Genomic DNA, 20,002 nt, shown 5'->3' with positions numbered 1-20,002 from the left:
TATATATATATATATATATATATATATATATATATATATATACATTGAGATGTAAAATTGTTGCCTTAGTAGTAGATTAAAATGGCAGTAGAATTTCCCCCTGGCAGAGAGATATCAGTTTTATTAGGGCTTTCATTTCCAACAACAAAAGCAGCTTGTCACTCAGCCCCACTGGATTCCAAGGACAGGAAAGACTTTGCATCCCACAATTCCTTTATAGGAAACCAACGCTTCCTGGTTCCGAATAGAAACTCCCCCTAACAAGATAACACTCGCTGATCCCATCACAGCTAAACGGATCTTTCAGTGAAAAACACTACTGTACCAAGACATCCTTGTTATCTCTTAAAAGTCACATATACAGGAGTAAAGGTGCACTTTCGATCAAGTCAAAGCAAAGAAAGGTAGATCTTTACTGAACCTTGTGCAGGAAAAATGAGAATTTCTGTGGATAGTTTTAAAGATGTGACTCGTCTGTATTAAATCTGCTTCAAATAGAAGGCCAATAAAAACACCCAGCCTAAGTAAATTAGACCATATGGCCCTTAATTTATGTATTAATGACCATTTGTATGCACCCGAGTAGCGTAATGACAGATTTGTGTTCAGTAACGTCCTTGGATCCTGTCCAAGAGCTGCATTCTCTCTATCCAGCACAATTCTGTCATGTAAACATAAATTGATCTGCTCCCGATGCCTGGTCATCTTCACACATTACTCTGCAAAACAAAGTCTGGATAATATTACTCGGTGGGTGAAACAGAAGATTGCCTTTTTGTGTGCAGCTGCATCTTCGTGGGCTTGATTTGAATGTTTAAGCAACTGAACAGCAACTAGAGATGAAAGGGGTTCTTGTGGAAGGAATTGTAAAGGGTGTGAAGAGCAAGAATACAGTTGCAGAAAGAAATTAATTGGTTCAATTGAAGGACAACAAAGGAATGTAGACCGTTCTTTTCTCAGGTTGCGAGGTGGTTTTCTCTGATTTGTTAGGTAAAGAATCTGCATGGTAAAGTGTTTCTTTTCCTATGTGCATCTGGAAAAAATTATCATTTCAAATTGTACCTTATTGTAAGATGTACATAGACACATACAATATACACTACACAGTATATGGCCCCGATCAGACCGAGAGCTTTTTAGAAGCCTGGTGCAGTCTATTTGTTATTTTTTCAATGAGATGCGTGCTGCTTTTGCATTTCTGAGTGTCATTCTTTTTTCTCTCTATGCACCGAAGGTTTTTTCAGGAGCGCCCTAAACCCCTCGGTTTAAAAAAATAGAGCAGATAAGCGCCCGATGTCAATAGAGTTTTATTTTTAAGTTATTTCTATTAATTTAAACTGTACTATTAACTATTGGGTAGCACCCATTCTGTAAACAATAAAAAATAAAGACACAGCGAGCAGCAAGGGCGTCCTTTGTACACACACACACACACACTTGCAAACCTTCACCTATTGTGAAACTAAGACAGAACCAAGACATTTTCCAGCAGCACCGGTATACTGATTGTACTGTCAAGGTGACTGTCCTTGGCTTTATTTAACAACAGCAACACAAACAAAGCAGATATTTAATGAGAATTTGTCACACACGCGTCTGCAAGAAAGCAGAGGAATAAAAGATTCTTTCAGCATACCAAATGTAAAGCTTTGTTTGTAATCTGTGACTTTACTAATCCTGTTCAACCTATTTCATGTGAAACTGAACACACCAATCAAAAGCACCAGAGACATGTTTGGTTGAAGGTTGGCTCACACACTGTAAAATATCCAAAAGAGTTCAATTAAAGAGAATGTTTGTATAGTCATTAATAAAACATATTGACAACTGTGTGAAATCGTGTTATGTTTCATAGAGAATAACTATTGTGAAATAAAATCTTAAGATTAAGTTTTAACAAAGATTTTTGCTTAGAAACTGAAGTGTCAAGAGGGCATCAGTGGATATAAACCTGACCTCAAAGTGCTGAATAACTATGTTGAGTTGATTTGTTTTTAATTGGTCAGGATCTAAACTAGATGGAGTCTCAAAAGAATGTGTGATTCTGATAAAAAATCCCCATCTATTACATTCAAACCATGTGACTGCTGTATTACACGAAAGCACATTGGCTAATTCTCCAGGGTATGTCTAGTAATGAGACTACTTAAAGATGATCAAAACAAAACATCTCATTTTTGTGATACTAAATTGAAAAGTGCTTTATTGAAGCCATTAACAACTGTCTGTACATTCTTGGGTTAAGTCTCCGTTTTATCTGAGAATTGCTAAAAGAGTCTGGGAGTAAGGAGCGCCGCCACAGCAGGGGAGCATAGAGTGAATCATGAAGGGAATAACTCGGTCTAAATGGACTTCAGTACATGCAGCCATTACAAGGCAAACCTAGAAACATGCATTACTGATGCTGTTCTGCTACTGATACAAAAAGACGGGAAGGCTGTAAGAAGAAACTCATTTGTTTACCAGACTATAGTTTATGTATTGTAGGTTTTTATATCTTATGGATTTATTGCCCATAAAAGCAGTTTTTACAGCAAAAGTACTTCAATTTGTCATACTGTAAAGATAATGATCCATTAGATCTGGCATCTATAGGTTTTCTGTACCAAGGTTGAAAACCCTTGGTGATTTGAATAGTGGCCATCTCATCTCTGTGACTTTACCTTGGATGCCCAGGTTGTAAAGCAGCATGACTGCACCGTGTAAGATTTAAAACCACCCAGAGTCCTCAGAACTGGGATTAAGAAGCATTGATCTACATCTCGTGTGTTCCCGTAAAACCAGAGGAGGTAATGAAAGAGAGTCAACGAAACAAGGTTGACGCGATCTGGGGTCTCAATTTCAGTATGTGTGTTTGGTTGTATGTGTATATACTATATATATCGTATTGCCCGTTTAACAACTGTTTGAGATTAGCTGCAATGAACCCACTGATGACCAGTGGATTTATATAGACGACCCAAGGATTCCCATGTCCCATTATTGCCTGTGTGCATGTTTGAGGAGGTCATGCAGTATACATCACTGAGCAATGAGACATATGCAAAGTGTGCATAAATGTGGGCAGACAGACACTGTACGTTCTTCCTAATCACACTCGCACCACACCTCCTATGGTTTCTATGCTCAGAATGGACACATCAATCAACCGGTCATAAAGCGCATGCTTACACAAATTAAGTTTTAGTAAAACAAGATAGCATCCTCCAAAAAAAGGAGACAGGCAGCATTACTTGGAACATACTTTGCTTAAACAAAAAAGAAGAAAAATGGAGAACATGGGTCTGCAGGCAGCTGGGAAGGTGTACGCAATATGGTCTGTGTTGCAACAACATTGAGTTATATTTCTACCACAGCACAAGTCAAGACAACTGTCAATCTCTGAACCCATCAGCTATCTGTCTGATGACGGATAAGTCTCTGGGGGCAAGGGGCTATATTTCTGGGGTTCATGTGTAGCCTGCGGATATCTGAGCCAAGACTTTCTTTTCCGTGCTGTCCCATTTCTAACATGAGATTGCAAGACTGGAGTTGGAGTTGAGAGACAATGTGTACGACCGGATTGTTTTAAAAGGAACCAGCTTACAAGCTACTTTTAAACCAATAAAAATCAGAATCATCCTCATCTATACCTGGTGGGATCCAAGATTGCATTTCGGCCAATGCATTCCGCCTATTTTGCGCTTCACACGCACTGTTTACTGATACCAAAAACTCCTCCTATCCCACTCCTGTTCTGCATATCAATGCAGAAGCTGTCTATAGAGATTAGACAACATTTAAGCCATAGTGTTAAACATTACTACAATAATATCAAAATAATCTTACTGCAGCTTGTAATTCATCTTTTGACAGCAGTTGGAATCGAAATTTCTCAAATGCCAGAAATTTTTAAATTTAACCCAAATCAGAGGTGACCAATTAGGGTTGAAATCAGTTGTCATCTATGCAGTGTATGTCGTGCATGAAAGACTGACTTGAGGAAATAACAAGACAACAAACATTTCCGTAACATGGAAGAGTAACATTCTCTTAGCAGCTGTTGGGAAAAGGCTACAAGCAAGAGAATATCTTACAGTGCAGCAGAGCTTGTGCATGTACTATCTCTTAGGGGCTATTCTGATTCCACATTCCCTTTCTCTCTTCAAGATCCTGGTGCCAGGTCTTTTGAACTCACATTAAAGGAGGTCTCACTTTTGCTTATGCGGGCACAAACCAAAACTAAGTCATGAAAACGTTCATTGGATCTGATGTTCATATAAAAAGCATCTGCGTGGCTCTGATCGGGGGTCTGTTGTGTCAACACTGTAGGTGCAAAAGATATTCACAGACCCGCACTGACGCGTACCAGCGCATGCAACTGAAGCATGTGCTGTATGCGATGACACACACAAACATAAACACTGGAGGCCACGAAGGTTTCCAAAGAGCTTTGATCTTTTTTTTCTTTCACGCAGTTTCATCATATCACCTCATATCACTTAGTGGCTCTCCCTTTCTCTACAATGAAATTACACTGGCCCTCTTTTCTTGACATGATTCTATCATTATTTTCTTTTTTCACACACAAGACCCAAGATAAGATACTGCAGATAAGCTGCTGACTGTCCCCATCAGTCACCTTAGGGGACGTATATATTTGATTGGCCTGAGGGATCACCTCTACCCTGCTGCGCAGTTAACCACAGCCAGACTGGTGATTGAAATGGGACTGGGTGCCCAACCATGCATCACCAGACTGGCTCTCTTACGGGGATATGTCACTTCGACTGACCCTCTAAGGTCAGAGCTATTATGATGCTGGGTGGTTGTGGCAGGAAAGGGAAATAAAGAGGGCGACAGAGGGAAAAGACAGGGGAGTCCCTTAGAGAGGCATTTTGAGTTTGAGGAAGGAAGCCTGAGTGAGAGGGGAGATAATGAGGGAGGCACACGGAGGAGGAAAGACGACAGTCTATTAAAGTGACAGAGATTCAAATAATGGATTGAGCGTATAGGATAGAGTGACATTTGCAGATTTTTGGTCACTTCTAAGTGAATTAAATGCCGTTACTTAGGTGAGAATAAATTCAACAATGACGTGACTCACAATTTTAGTCAAGCGACTCGACTGTTAAAGTATACTGAGACTGATTCCTAAATTACCATAACAATTGAGCAATTGGAGTAATAATGTTTGCCAATCCTGGGAGGCTTCAATTACTATGCTGTATTTATTTTGTGTGATTGGAGTATGCTGAGCTCTTTCAAGATGAATTTGCTGGAAATGAGTTTTAATGCATTGGGCCTCCGAGACCCCACAATGAATCTAAATTCCATTTAATCTGAGGGGAGCCCTGGGAGTTGCCACAGGAGACAGGAATATATGCTCATCTCTAGAAGACGCTTATTCATCATGATATTTATTTCAACACTTCAATTAATTTGACAACATTATTTGCATGTGCCGCCATCTGCACACCTGTTTGCCAGTTGGTCTGGGGAAAACTGAGAAAATAGGGGGCTGTTGTGTCGTGATGAATATGTCTTTCACCTGCTGCATAGTGCTGCTGATCACTCATGTAAATTCATTAGATATTGACAAGCATATGATGTACTTTAATATAATGCCTGTGATTTATTGTTTCATATGTGAATGGGGCCTGTTTTAAAATGAATTGTGGATAATACGAAGTGTATTTGTGAAGCTGACACTCACGGAAAATTTGCATCTGTTACTTTTGGATATTTATGCAACATTTATGCATGGCGTTCTTTGAATAGCGACAGTGTATTTTTAAACCTAATGTCTTGTAACACTCCAGCTCTAACAGTATTATAAATTCACTTCACATAAAATCTTTTTAAAACTACTGTCAAGAACCAAGACCATTACTTGAGAAAGAACAAAAGAGATCTGCAAGAGTCTTTGTAGGAATAAAAAGTCAGCTTTCCCTTTTACTGTGGTTATCCACAGCACAGAATTATCCTGATAGTCAACATGTCACGTCCATCATTTACACTGACACTGACAAAACAACTAAAAACTAAAAACTTAAAAGGAGAGACAAGTGTACAAGATATTTAAAATGTAAAAAGAGTCTAGTGTGACATAGTGTGTGATTATGCATAACTCTATATACACTGTCAACATACCTGTATTAGGCACATTTTGTTGTGTATTGACTTTTAGAGTCTCTTTATTTCCCAGTACTGCTACATAAAAGTTAGTGCTGAAATTGTGAGGTAGCCAGAGAGGGGCTAGTCTCCCCAAAAAGAGACGTGTGTTCGTTCCCCTGCTGCACGTTTTTGAAGCAGAACAGCGCTTGGGAGTCATAACAAGATAAATGATTAACTCAATATATACTCAATATTTCTTCTCATCCAACGGCTGAAATATAAACAGAATAATTCTCCTACCGACTGTCTCCACTAAAGCAAAGGAGTCAACGTTTCAAATGCCTCGGTTCGTATCTTAACTAACAATAACATACAGGAGATTTAAATTTATCCGGTGTGCTTGTTTGTTTATATCTTACATCTTGGCTAGATACGATTCTTCCCATTCGATTTGTATGACACCGTGTCAAAACAGAAGCAAACACTAAAACACTCAGATTTCATTATTTTTGGCTTGAAAAATAAATCCTTGGCTGCAGTAGTGTAATCCAGCATGTGATGAGCCTGACAAGAAGCTGTCCACTCTATTCGACATTGTACCTGTGCAGAAGTAAAGAGAACATGTTTCTCAGTCTGTGTTTATAGTATAGTATAGTATGTAAGCTCAGGGGCTTTATATTGTTTGCTATTTAATAACTGGTCATATTGTTAAACTTTAATCTGTGACTTTGAAATATTGCATTGACTGCGGCAAAGACCACAGACTGCTCTGCTGACAGAATAAGTGCATGTGTTTGTGAATTTGTTTAATAGAGGCACTCCAATGATTTACTCTTACACTTCAATATAATTGCGGACAGACTGAAAAAAGAATCATGCTGACATTGTGATTTTTGTATTGTGGGTCACGCTCCAAAAATGCTGGATCCTACATTTCCCAGAATGCAACTGGATAGCAAATTTTACTTTAACCCTCCTTGTCTTCTTGAAGGCGATAAAATCAATATTCAGAGCATGCTTTATAAAGCAGCAAACAACTATTTGCTATATAACGATATAGTGGAGTAATGTCTACCTGAGAAGAGAATGAGGTCACTGGCCCTCAGTGTGTGTTGTTTTCCGAGCTTCTCCGTTCTTTGTTCACGTAGCTGTGGCGGCCGCACGTATTATTATTGCATGTTTGTGCATGTGAGAGTGCCCCACTGGCTAGCCCACGGCCGCTGCTCTACCATGAGCTCATAGGGCGGATATAGCTGCTAAGGCGGTCCCAGTTGACGACGTTGTCATGGAAGCGTAGCACCCACCCTCCGGTTCCCCCTCATTTAAACACTGTCTAGTCTGCCGGCACTGTTGCCGTTGTTTGCACTGTTAGCTGCTCGCCACCGGCTCAGCCGTTGCCATGTTGAGAGCCAATCTCGTATATATGGGTCCTTTAATACTGTTAGGGTTAGATGTTTTCAGGGGAGACCCAGAACGCTGGACTTTCCAGTCGCACCAAAAATGAACTGGATCCGGTTAACAATCAAAAAGTATTTAATAAACAAGAGAAGCTAGAACAGTTGCAAACTGAATTACTCTATCGATATCAATATGTCCCCAGGGCAGAGTTCTCACAAGGCCCACTAAATAGCCCAGCCCAGCTGGTAAACTACCCAGAGTGGTAACGGCACGAACTCTGGCAAAAACCCTCTGGAACTAAGCCTATATTTAAAAGTCTCTTTCCGAAAGTTTAAATGTCCAATATCAGCCTCTGTGATTGGCCGAAATTCAATAGCCCCTCCTGGCTTGGGGCAGTTATCATCTCAGTGTTTGGTTGAAGTCGTCCGGACTCCTCCTCTGGTCCTGGTGGTCAGTTGTCCATCCCTCTGTTCTCTGCTGCACCTCTGTAAAGACTCACTCAAAATGATCTCTTTCTGACCCTCAAAACTATTCATACAGTGTTTTAATACCTTTAGTGACTATACTTCTATGGTTTAATACATTCAATGAGTAAAATACTGTAACATAATATCCTCTACAAGTAAGAATATTGTAAACATAATACATTCCATAAGTAAATATATTGTGACTTTTTAACCTATTTTGACATTATTATTATTGTGACACTTCTACTCACCACTTGGGGTGTTATTTAATCCTACTAATAATGCTTTTAATACTGAAATCCTTAACAATACCCACTTCTTTCAAACTCAACACCTTTTGTTTGAACCGCTGACTTTCTTTTGAAGGGGCACTCGACTGATTTCACACATGAATAGTACAATAGTATAATGAGTACCAGTCAGACTTTGAATGTAGCCGTTTATTTTTTCTGTGGCTCTAGAGCGAGCTTTCTATTACCATCTAAAAGCAACCTTATTCCCCCAAATACCATATTTGTCTATAGTGATGTAATTAAGGTGTTAATTAGCTGAAAAGTTAATTTGGATTTGGGCACACTAATCCTATACACACAAACACAGGGTCATGTGCACAGGATTAACAATCAATATGTACACCTTCCACTCAGTCCCCTGTTGGTAAGGAGTTTTAACAGGGACTAAAAAAGGAAGCACAGTACATTAAACCTCTCCTCAAATCACTGCATTGGCTTCCAGTACACGCTAGGGTTTATTTTAAAATTCTCTTACTTATATTTGAAGCAATTAATGGCCTTCCTCCATAATGTGTCAACATGCTCAAAACAAATTGCCCAGATCTCTCAGTCATCTGGCACTGGTCTATACTGATGGTCAAGTGAAGCTGCCTTTGCTTTTTGTGCTTTGTAGTTGCTCAAATAACCTCATTGAGGACTTTAGATTCTCTCTGAGTGCTTCTTTCAAAAGCAGCCTCAAGATATATATTTTTTCTGTTGCCTTTCAATACTTAGTATCGACTTTGTGTGGGCTGTCAGATTCAGGTTCTGATTCACTCCTGTCTGCTTGAATGGTTGTTTATTTTCTGTGTACATTACATTCTTCATTTTAACCACACGGAGTCTCTGGTTGGGTATGAAATGTGTTTCACGATTCAAGTTTGACTTAGTTAGCTTGGAGCTGGAGTTTCTACCGGTAGGTAGCTGGCTAGCTAGCAGCTGCTGAGCCCTCATAATTGCTAGGGGATAGTGATTCACAGTAGGATGACTGTTTGGTTACCATTCTTATTTGTACTAACGACAGTAGCACCATTTACTTTTTCTTGGAAAAGAATAACACATTTAAACATGCTGAGCATTTAAACATGTAGCCTCCTTCCAGAGCTTAAAAGTAAAGTGCATATCTTTTTTATCAAGATCAATACATGTAAAAAATAGAATATGCACATATAATACAAACCCCCTCCCCCACAATAAAACAGATGTACTGTACATTGAGCACACATTCAACCGGGGCAATTAAAGATGGATACGGTTATTCTCTGTGCCAGCTGTCAGCTGTATTTTCTACCATGACGGATATTTTACATTCAAATATCATTTTCTGTTCAAGAGCAGAAGCTAAACCTACAGTGTCATTAGAGTAGAATACGCCTGTATCTACCATGTGTGCACATAAAGACCCAGTTGTGTGCACTTGAGAGTGTATGCATGTTCTCACAATAACGACTCCTATTGAGCCCCACACAGTCTCTATATAAATGAACTCTGATTACATGTCTTCATGACTCGCTGTAATTTTACCCTCTATGTAATGGCAATGGGACTATCAGGGGTGTTCATGAGGTATCAATATGCGATTGCAGTTTTAAACACATTGAAAAGTGTTTTAATGGTCATAAGACACACTGAGCACTGGCCAGGCCTGGAGGTCATCAAGTGACACTAAGAAGGTGCAATAATTATCTCTCCTAATACTATTAAGATGAAAAAGAAATTGTAGCCCCATTCCCGGCTATATATCTGGCCATATCTGTATTCGGTCATTCTTTGTTAATTGTGTGAACGCAACAGTGGGAAGCCTTTGTTGCAGACCCCTCAGAAGACGGAAACACGGGAGCCAAGACACCAGTCTTTGATGCTGTCAATCGCTTCTTTCAGAGACCACAGGAATAATATTCCTGTTTGGATTTTCCCTTTAGGAAACTTCACCTGAGCCACAATGAAATGTCTAGAAATAGAATTCCAACATCTCAGTTGCATGAAATATGAATGAGACCATCTCCACGAAAAGTTCAAAAGGATCCTCTTGCCGTTCTGCCTTAAATTTTGTCTATGCCTGTTTTTTGTTGTCCCTTCTAACCACATTTGGGGTGTGTGTGTCAGCATTGAGAAAAATAATCAAGGATGTCGACAGATATGCCACTAATTCTGAATGACTTCTGCATTAGCGCAACTGTCATCACGTGTCTATTTGTTGGTGTGTGTTCACAACAGTTACAATTGGATGTATTTTAGCCAAGATGCCTGATCGGCCATAAACCTTCGCCGGTTTTCTGGACCAGGGAAGAGAGATTCGGCATCAGTGTGACACCATGCACGTGAGTCCATGTGTCCTTTATCTAATATGCTGACAAGGATGTCAAAAAAAGTGTGCAATATTCTTTAATCACAGAGTAAACACAGGACTTACCAAGGCTGAACTCCACCTGAGGCAGCTTGGGAGTTAGAAAAACACCTAAGAGAGAGAGAGAGAGAGAAAGAGAGAAAGAGAGGGAGTGGGAAAAAAAGCAAACATTAGGACAATATAATAAAACAAAGAACACACATAGAAAGTGAATCAGAACTTTGACTGTTGCCCCCCGATGTGGGGTTAAAACTAATGATTACTATAATCATAGATTAACCTGTCAGTTACCTTTATGATTAATCAATAAAGCAATTTATTCGAAACCTGAAGACAGTCAATTTACAAAAATACTTTTGTATTTGCTTTTGCTATCAGTTAACTCTTAATTGTTAGCATGTTTCCCTTCCGTATTATCAAAACTGTTGCCGATTATTTTTTGACAACAGACTGAAGAAGTGTTCTTCCATTTCAAATAAAAAAGGGATAACCACATCACCCATAGACACAGACTTTAAAGTAGACTAAAGGGCTGGACTCTGATCCATTTTCACCAATTTTAAAATGTCAGGAGCATGACAGGATCCAAAAATGCCAAAGTGATAAGTGAAACTGTTCATGTTAGAATATACAAACAAACTGCATTCTTTGAGAGTGTCAGAACGAGAGAATCAAAGTATCCAATGTCCTTGGGGACTTTTGCCATAATGATGAGTAGAGGACTGACTGCTTGTATCATCTGTCCCCAGCTCCGTCTCACATCCATCACTCTCCTAGTGCGACACACAACCATTCAAAAACCAAGCAGATGAAACACCTGCATGATGGCGCAACACATAGCGGAGCCCTAAACCACTAAATGCCATTCTCCCCTCTTCCTGGGGTGCTACGACACAATTGGCCTCTAAGGCTCATCAACCCCACTAATGGGCCATGGATACTCGATGCTTACTGGCGTATGGGAGCCACACTACTTTAGGTAATAGTCATTTTATATAATGAGGATCCTTTACTAAAAATGATTTACTTTGCTATATAATTACTTCAGTCACCACCCTTTCTTGGCAGCTTTTACGTCAAGCCGGATCAATGTATTTGTAAAGCCTTTCATCACACTTCAGAGCAAGTCTACTTAAATATGACTAAACAACACAACAAAATGATGCAATGTTAAGGTAAGAAGAAGAAGAAGACAATATTTCATGTTGGGAAGACATAAAACCTGCCTGTCCTAAAATAATACCACCAACCACTGACCCTCTATCATCTGTATAATAAGCAATTGTTAAGCAGTTGTTCTCCTGGAATCTTCAATTCACAAAGAAAGAAATATAACCACAGTTATGCTAATACAGAAGATCCAGAGACATGCTTATAACCCTCATGGGTTGATAAAGTTAGTTTCCATAACTGTTCGTGAAAGTTCAGAGGTGTTTCTGTACAACATCTCAGATTTACTGCATGACTTGGTGCTGTGGTTTCCATCATGGAGGGATACATGTAGATCATAGCAATGTTCTGAAAGATTTTTAGGTGGAATATTATATATTTAATTCAATAGCAGAAGTCAAAATTAGAATCAGGTTCGAGTTGGTTTTGAACATTGTTGGATATTTTTTATACAGTATCCAGTGCTTCTCCTTGGAATTATCAGTTAATTGAATACAGAATTAACTGACTATCAAATTACATGTTCATTTTCTAGTATCACTCTCAATTAGGATTTCAGACATTGTCATTAATTTTAAGATCATTAATCACAAGTTGCTTTGTCAATTAATTAAAGGATTTTGAAAAATTGGAGTTTTGGAGTTTGTTTCAAATTCTGACTACAATCAAACTCTTTGGAATGTTTAATTTATAATTAATTCGAAAACAAACAATACAGGGATTGCTAATTAATGAGAAGCATACTTAATTACGGGACTCGTTAGCGTTGCCCCTTGTCCTCTTGAGAGTCTACAAAAGGATGAGAAAGTCCAAATGCAGGGCTCTTGACAATAAACACAAGCAACTTGCAGTGCATATAAATTCAGCAAATAAGGAGTTGCATTTATATAGTGCCTTTCTAGTATTCCAACCACTCAAACCGCTTGCACCTAGAAGATGACCCGCTCTTGCCCCTGAGCCACAGCCGCCCCTAATGTGTTGACAAAATTGAAAGTAAATCTCAATTTGCTGGTGTTTTCGAAAGTGTCAGTGAATTTAGCTTGTCGGCTGCTGTCAGTATAGGCTACATTTGAATAAACTGGCTTATGCAAACTTAACGCAATATCTGTTATGCATACAAGTAGTGTAACCTTCTAATTAATCAAGTGCACGTTTATCCACACACACACACGTAGGCCAATTATGTACGTAAATAAACTTTCTGTGTCGCTATCTAGATTTCACATTACTTTCATCTTCAACCCATTCCTCGGGGGTCATGTCTCCTCATGTTATCACCACCAAGGCTTCCTTGTGAGTGTTGATGAAACTTTAATAAGCCTGGATGTTTTGTGGCGGCAACAGAGAGTCCTTTAGCTAGGTGGGCTGAGACAGTGCCAGCTGTTGGGTCTTGTCTCTGGTGGCATCATAAGGGACTGTCACTTGGACGGCCCAGTTACTTTGGAGGTCTCCATCTGTGTTAGACACCAACCTATCTAGTGGTAGCGATAGAAAGCAGTGGGAAATACCTTTGCAGAATTAATTTAATACAGATAAGGAGTAAAGCTGAGTCTGGGTCTGATATGGGTTGGGGATACCGATCATGAGAATAGCCTACACTTGGCAAAGCAACTAGATATGCTTGATAGTGAAGCAGGAGAAGGGTTGGAGTTAACGGATGTCTGAATTTCAGAGCACAGCTTGTGCGTGTGTCAAGTATTTAAAGAAGGATCATGCCAGATGCACTGATTATAAGACAAGCAACACAGGTTACAGTATGTTACATCTTTGAGAACGAATACATGAAATGAAATATTGCAGCTCTGGAAACTCAATATCCACATTTATTAAAAGTCAGGGAGAAATGATGCGTACACAACTGGAGGACAGGACACCTGTTATGTACACTGTGACACCATTATTGTCTTTGAGCAGCGAACACACCACATGTCATTAACCTCATGGTGAGAACTAGGCTGACCAAAACAAAGTCTAATTACAATAATTACCCATCACACGGGGAAAGGTCAAGCACCTGTCTCAATCGCATCTCCCTTAGCACATGAAACTGGCAGGTGATCCAGCTCCAATGTGTGGATAAGTATGTGAAGAAAAGTGGAACAGGTGTGGTATTTAAAATCGATATCCGCTGGCATTATGAATATGGTAATAAGCTCAGCAAGGTGGCAGGCATGCAGGCGGTACATGCAGATGTAACTCCCAGAGGGGACCAAAGCAAATGAGGTGTGCCCGGCCGCTATACTGCAGTTTCATCTGGCTCTAGAAATAACAGCACAGCCCCACGGTACCTCCAATCTATCACCCGTGGTATGAGTGGGGAAAAGCCACGCTGAAGGGAGAGGAGAGAGTCGTTTCTTTGGATGTGTGCAGACTAGGTGATTTCTCCAGAATGACAAAGTTAATTAATGTACAGGAACTTGAATTGTCCATCTTGCAGATGATCATTTAACCCTCATCCCTTCTCATTGCCCTGCTTCCTCACCCACTGCGCAGTGTGATAACCACTGACTAGCTTATAGCAGATACTCTGAGGAGGGATGGAGGTAGGAACTGTGGGGGAGTGCGCACAAAGATTTCACATGGGATTCCTCCTTATTCCTGACTCCACAAAAAAAAAAAATTGCGGAAAAGCTCCAAAATACAGCATGTCGCTGCTCCGGTCCCCATCATGTGGCTCCAGCTCAGCTAAGAATATCAGGCAATTTCCAAAAAGAGCTTTGATAAACCCCCTCGCAGTGGGTACAGCACACATTCTTAATCACTCCTGCTTATCCTCTTCATGAATAGATATTACATGTCAGGGCCTATGTCTATCAACAAATCCTTTTTATATTTTGAATATCATTTACTTTGGATTTAGAGATGATATTAATAATTCACTTATGTGGCTCACCATGGGATGTTATATTTGTGAGCTATAACAGTCCATCGCTCAATAAACCAGTCCAAAAACCGACTCTACATCACACGCACACTGAAATCGTTTTTTTCTTCTGACTCCCATTGTCCAATCTAACCCTCCGCCGCATCTGTAGTTTAAATTGCCTAAAACAACACCTGCACATCCTTTCTGATGATTCATTAGCCAGGCTAACATACCGCTAACGCGATTGATGTTTGCACAAACAGGCATCCTATTAGGACAAGTGGTGCTGAATGGGAGAGTGAGTTATCGTCACATTACTGCCCTGGGAGATTGAGCGGGGACAGATGGTTTTGTTGCCAGCGTTTAATGAAGTGTTGAGAATCAGGTGGGTGCGCTGAGGAGGTCCTGACTGTCACGTCGATGGCAGATGTAGCGCATAGGGTTAACAAGGGCACGGAGTGAGACATTTCGCCTCCTGATGTCAAACATTGTGCATTGAAAAACGCCATCAATTACATTGCAGCTTTCTTTGAAAACACACATGCGCACGGGAAAATTGTTGTAAATAGTTAATAGGTACACATTTTACACCTTATGGTGGGGAGTTAAATGCCAATTCAGTCCCACCTTAATAACTTCTGAACAGCACCTGTCAAGAAACTATTTCTCCTTGCGACTGATAATGCGGGGTTGTCAACTTGTCTTTTGTGGCAAACATGGTAATTGTGTGCTTTGCTCTTCCCTTTTGTCTCCCAGGATGCTTGAGAAAAACAAAACAGAAGTACCGTGAGGTGTTTGTCAATACTGTTTTACTCCCACACCTGTCAGATGTCATCTCCAAGCTGTGACTGTGTGATTTTATAGTAATAGTAGGTCATAACTGTAAAAGAATGAGCATGTGTGTGGCTGTGTGCGAGCGTGCCTGCATGATAATGTCTGTGCATATGTATATTTATGTGAGGATGCACTGTTGTGCACATGTTATTTCCTTATGTGTGTGTGTGTGTGTGTGTGTGTGTGTGCGTGTGTTAGCATGTCTGTAACTGTGGATGTAAGCTGGTTCAGCTTGTATTTGTGTGGTTCGAGGCAAAGGAGAGAAGGCATCGTGAATTGCACTTTCATTCCTCTTTGTACGCCTCCATTTACTTATCCCCATGGGGAAGATGATGGTGTTGAGCTTGCATGCCAATGCAAAGGCTTAGTGTCGCTGCATGCAGTGTCTGTCCTTTTGGTGAGCAAAGGTATTAAACTTGGAGAGCAGGCTTTGTGGCATCACTGATACGGCTAATCTCTTTAGCGTTCTCCTGTTGTGTTGGGCACTGAGACATCTAGTTTGCCTCTGCCAGTGCTCATTAGTGACAACACATTCAGGCTCTATGGAATATGACTGCAGTACAGAAAGAAAATACAAGCAAAGCGCGCGCACACACACAAATGTACACACAGGAACCTATGTACAAACACACATGAGAATTTCTGGACATGTCAACAAACAGTGTTTTCCATACTTCAAACTCTGCAGAGCCACTAAAACAAATTCAATGTTGCCCCAAATTAGGTAACATGATTGACCACATTCTAAGACAAAAAGTTTGTGATTTTAAATTCAACCGCACTGCAAGAACCTACCGCTTAATTGGAAACCTGTGGAAAGGCAGCTCGGAAGTTTCAAAATCAATTCTCTAGAATAATTTGTCATTATCAACATGACATTGCTCTGAATAATTGTTAGTACTCCAATATCAAAAGAGTGCAGTCATTGTGCATCAACAAAAAAATCTAATAATTTTCACAACTCAGCTGGAAACCCATTTTAATTATATGTATAATTAATGTTCTTTTGTAATAACTGCAACAATGTGACCCTGAGTCATTAACAACACAAAGACGCTCCAATGAATTCAGTCATTCAGTGATTATTGATCATCGTGCATTTGAAAAAATCTCTCCCTCTCTCTCTCTCTCTCTCTCTCAAACACACACGCGCACACACACACACTCTCTCTCTCTCTCTCTCTCTCTCTCTCTCTCTCTCTCTCTCTCTCTGTATGTGTGTTTGAAAGAGAGAGATAACAGCTGCAAACACAAATAGAGGGAAAATATGCAAAAGCCAAGCATCATTGAGACACGCATTTATAGCAAATGTGGGACACTGTACAGGAGCAGGAATCAATTCTAATAGCAGACAAGGTGTTTAGGAGTTTGACTGAATGAGGAAGACAGAGGAGAGAGCTAGAGGAGACAGGTTAAGAGACAGACAGGCAACACAGTGCAGTCAACTCACCGGCAGCGGTCAGTCCTTCAGGGTTGGCGTTCAGCTCTTTCATGTCAACCATGCAGTGTCCCAGTTGTTGGGTGCCGTCCTCCATCTGTCCAGCTTGCCCCCCAGTTCTCCTTCCTCCACCTCCCCTCCCACCTCCTCCACGAAACACCACAGTCCAGTCCAGTTCCCTGGCTCACACGCAGCCTTCCAAGTGGAAAAGCTGTCACGAAGATAGCAATCCGCTCGCCTTGCTTTCTTGCTGCCTCACAGCGCGCTCTCTGGCAGCATTAGAGATGCCTTTTGGAAACTAATACGGAAGAGAGGGACCAGCGAGGGACCTGGAGCAGCGGCAGGAGGAAGAGAGGGAGGGGGAGAGAGAGAGAAGGAGAGAGAGGGGAAGGGAGGAGTGATGAGGGAGTGAGACTCAGAATGAAAGAGAAAGTGGGACAGAATTGATGTTATGTGCGATACACAGCTTTATCCATCAATCTTTGGGCTGTCAGTAGGGCACCTAGACCAGACTGCACAGCCAGAAAGACACAACTCTGACGCTCTCTCTTTCCTTATCTGCTCTCACTGCGCAGCCAATGCTGCATCCAGAAATGGCAGCAGGGGTCCCTCTGATTTCTGACATCCGTCTCCCTCCCCTTATGTAGCCTCCTCTCGCCACCCCACCACCCCATCCTTTCCTTTTCTAGCAGCAGAACAATTGATAAGCATCAGACTGCTGAGCTCCATACGGTGAAGCCAGCATAGTGCAGCATGTGATTTTGAAAGTTACATACGGTGGACAAGGAGAGGAGGGGAAGAGGGGTAGAAGGTGAGAGAGAATTCACAGTATACAGTGGCAGTTTTTTTCATATAGTGTAATGTAATTACTACAGGATTAAATCAACAGGTTGAACGGAGAAAGTGACAGAGATAATTGATGTTTTTTTGTGTTATTTAGAAAAAATGTATCTGCATCATAGTGAATGACTGGGCTGTAATATCTGCAAATATTGGCAAAATATTCTGCAAAAGACTTTGCTTTAATCAGCGATTATATATGATGTAGAGCAGAATGCAGCTCTGTTCCTCTGTCTTTATTTGCTGCCTCCGCCGGGTCTCCACCCACTCATACTGTGAAGGTTATTGTTAGTTATTTGGACACCAAGGCCATGATGCTTCACTAAAATCAATGTTAATTTATACCCTGCTGAATGGAGAAGGTATTGTGGTCTGAGCCAAAGCTCAATAAAGACACAGAGGGCAGCAGCCTAAAACTCCTGAAAGAGGTAAACACCGACAAAATGTAATATGAACCATGTAGCATCACCCTGAACGGCAAACGCGATAAACAAACACAATAACTAGTGCATTTTAATCTCTTAGAAACAGGGGTTAAAACAAGTATTTCTATGCTACTTGCATATCTGCAATGGTTATCTTTTGATGATTTTTCTGTGTATATGAGCTACATCTTGAATAGACCTGACCCATCCAATTATGAGCGTGACCCATGCAACAATACAAACAATTTTGATGGTAAGGACACAAATTATTTTTTATATTGTGACCAAAAACATTACATTTTCACACAATCACAACTTTATTTTAGCTCATTGACAACAAAATGCCTACATTTCTTAGATTCAAATGTCTACCTTTTGGGTAGTAGCTGGTATATAATCTAATATTATTCGTGTGGGTTGTAAGAGATTGTGTCAGAATACGTTCAATAAAACCCCCAAATAAGGCTTTGTTTACCTGTTTACAACTACAGCTTTGGGGCAACAATTAGTATTTCTTATTTTGTTAACACAACTGGTTGAACGTAAAGATATTCATTCGATTGTCAGAAACCTCAAAGGATCTAATCAGCCTTTAAAAAAACAATTCTGGTCAAGCCCAAGAAATAAGTCACGCGGGCCAAAGCGCCACGTTGAGTTTATGTGTTTTCTTTAGGCGGCTGGTCTGGATTGGGGTTGGTGCCAAAAACCTAAATGAAGATAAATTGGTCCCTGCAGGAGCAATAAGACAGAAGATGAATCCACTTAGCACGAGGAGGTTTCTTCTTCACTTTCTACTACTCTCTCCATCCTTATCTCTTCTTCCCACTAGTGTCCCATTTTCCTTGCTTTCCACCCCCTTTACTCCTTAAAACCATCAAGATGAATGTTGTCTTCGACTGTTTTAATGATAATGTGGTGGCACACACGTACACAAAAACACAATCGTGCGTGCGTGTTCACAAAAACACACACAAACACACACACACACACACACACACACACACACACAAAACCACAGCAAAGAGGCAAACAGGTCTGTGGAGTGATCCATTAACATTCTAATATGTTTCTTTTAAAGGCGACATGTGTTGTCTTATTAAAGCCTGACTGATAGAGGGGGCTGGAGAAAATCAATAGACATTGCACTACAGATGGAGAACAGTACAAGTACACTGAGAAGAAAATAAACATGCCCTTTTCAGCTATTCGGCCCCAAAGCCTGCAGAATGGATCCTCACATTTACCCAGTCCAATAGCACTTGAGGCCCATTATAATTTGTGATACACTCCTTCACAGTATTAACTAAAGAGAGCCAATAGCTTGATTCACGGTTGAGTCTGGGGTGCATGTTGCCTCTGCCGGGGTTACACAGCTGAAGTGCAGTAAAAGCTGCAGCGAGAAACGTTCCATGGTGCAAATACACACTGTGGCCAAAATATGAGCAGGGCAGAAAATTTGTTCGGCGCACTCTCCGGCCTCACTTAAACCAATGTCTTAAATCCCTGCGCGTGAAATTATGCATATATTGATTTAGGTGTCACATAGAGGTTTTTTTTTTTTTGTATTTTTAACATCTATTGTGCATTAATGTTGTATTTGTGGTTACAGAAAACAGCATGATGCATGTGGGCTTGCCACAAGAACCACAAAGACAACATGAAAATATTCACCTTCTAGACGGCTCCCCCTGCTGAGTGCCCTCTCTTTGAATTTATCTCGTCTGTACCACAAATTTCTAAAGTGGCAACAAACAAAAAAAGAAGACACTCTACGCCTCGAGTGACAACACAAGCAAGAGCTATGAATATTTGGTGTGCAAAAAGTGTAGACTGAAAATCAAAGATACTA

The 20,002-nt window shown here is 40.5% G+C and overlaps 1 protein-coding gene across 5 annotated transcripts in view; it reads right to left on the bottom strand.

Annotated features, from left to right (window-relative positions):
- The window catches only part of inpp4b (inositol polyphosphate-4-phosphatase type II B), a 126,923-nt gene extending 109,437 nt beyond the window's left edge, over positions 1–17,486 (bottom strand). For all 5 annotated transcript variants that reach the window (XM_031863145.1, XM_031863143.1, XM_031863144.1 and 2 more), the window contains exons 1-2: positions 16,901–17,486; positions 10,647–10,691 (exon numbers count right to left, since the gene is read on the bottom strand). In XM_031863145.1, coding sequence (XP_031719005.1) covers positions 10,647–10,691; positions 16,901–16,985 — 130 coding nt within the window. In that variant the 5' untranslated portion in view covers positions 16,986–17,486. The remainder of the gene's footprint in view (positions 1–10,646; positions 10,692–16,900) is intronic.
- Between the last annotated feature and the right edge of the window lie 2,516 nt (positions 17,487–20,002).

The sequence above is a fragment of the Anarrhichthys ocellatus genome, unplaced genomic scaffold, assembly GCF_004355925.1.
Source record: "Anarrhichthys ocellatus isolate YVR2014 unplaced genomic scaffold, GSC_Weel_1.0 scaffold28, whole genome shotgun sequence".
NCBI lineage: Eukaryota > Metazoa > Chordata > Actinopteri > Perciformes > Anarhichadidae > Anarrhichthys > Anarrhichthys ocellatus.
Note: the sequence above shows the minus strand (reverse complement) of the source record. Positions and strands in the feature narration are given on the sequence as shown.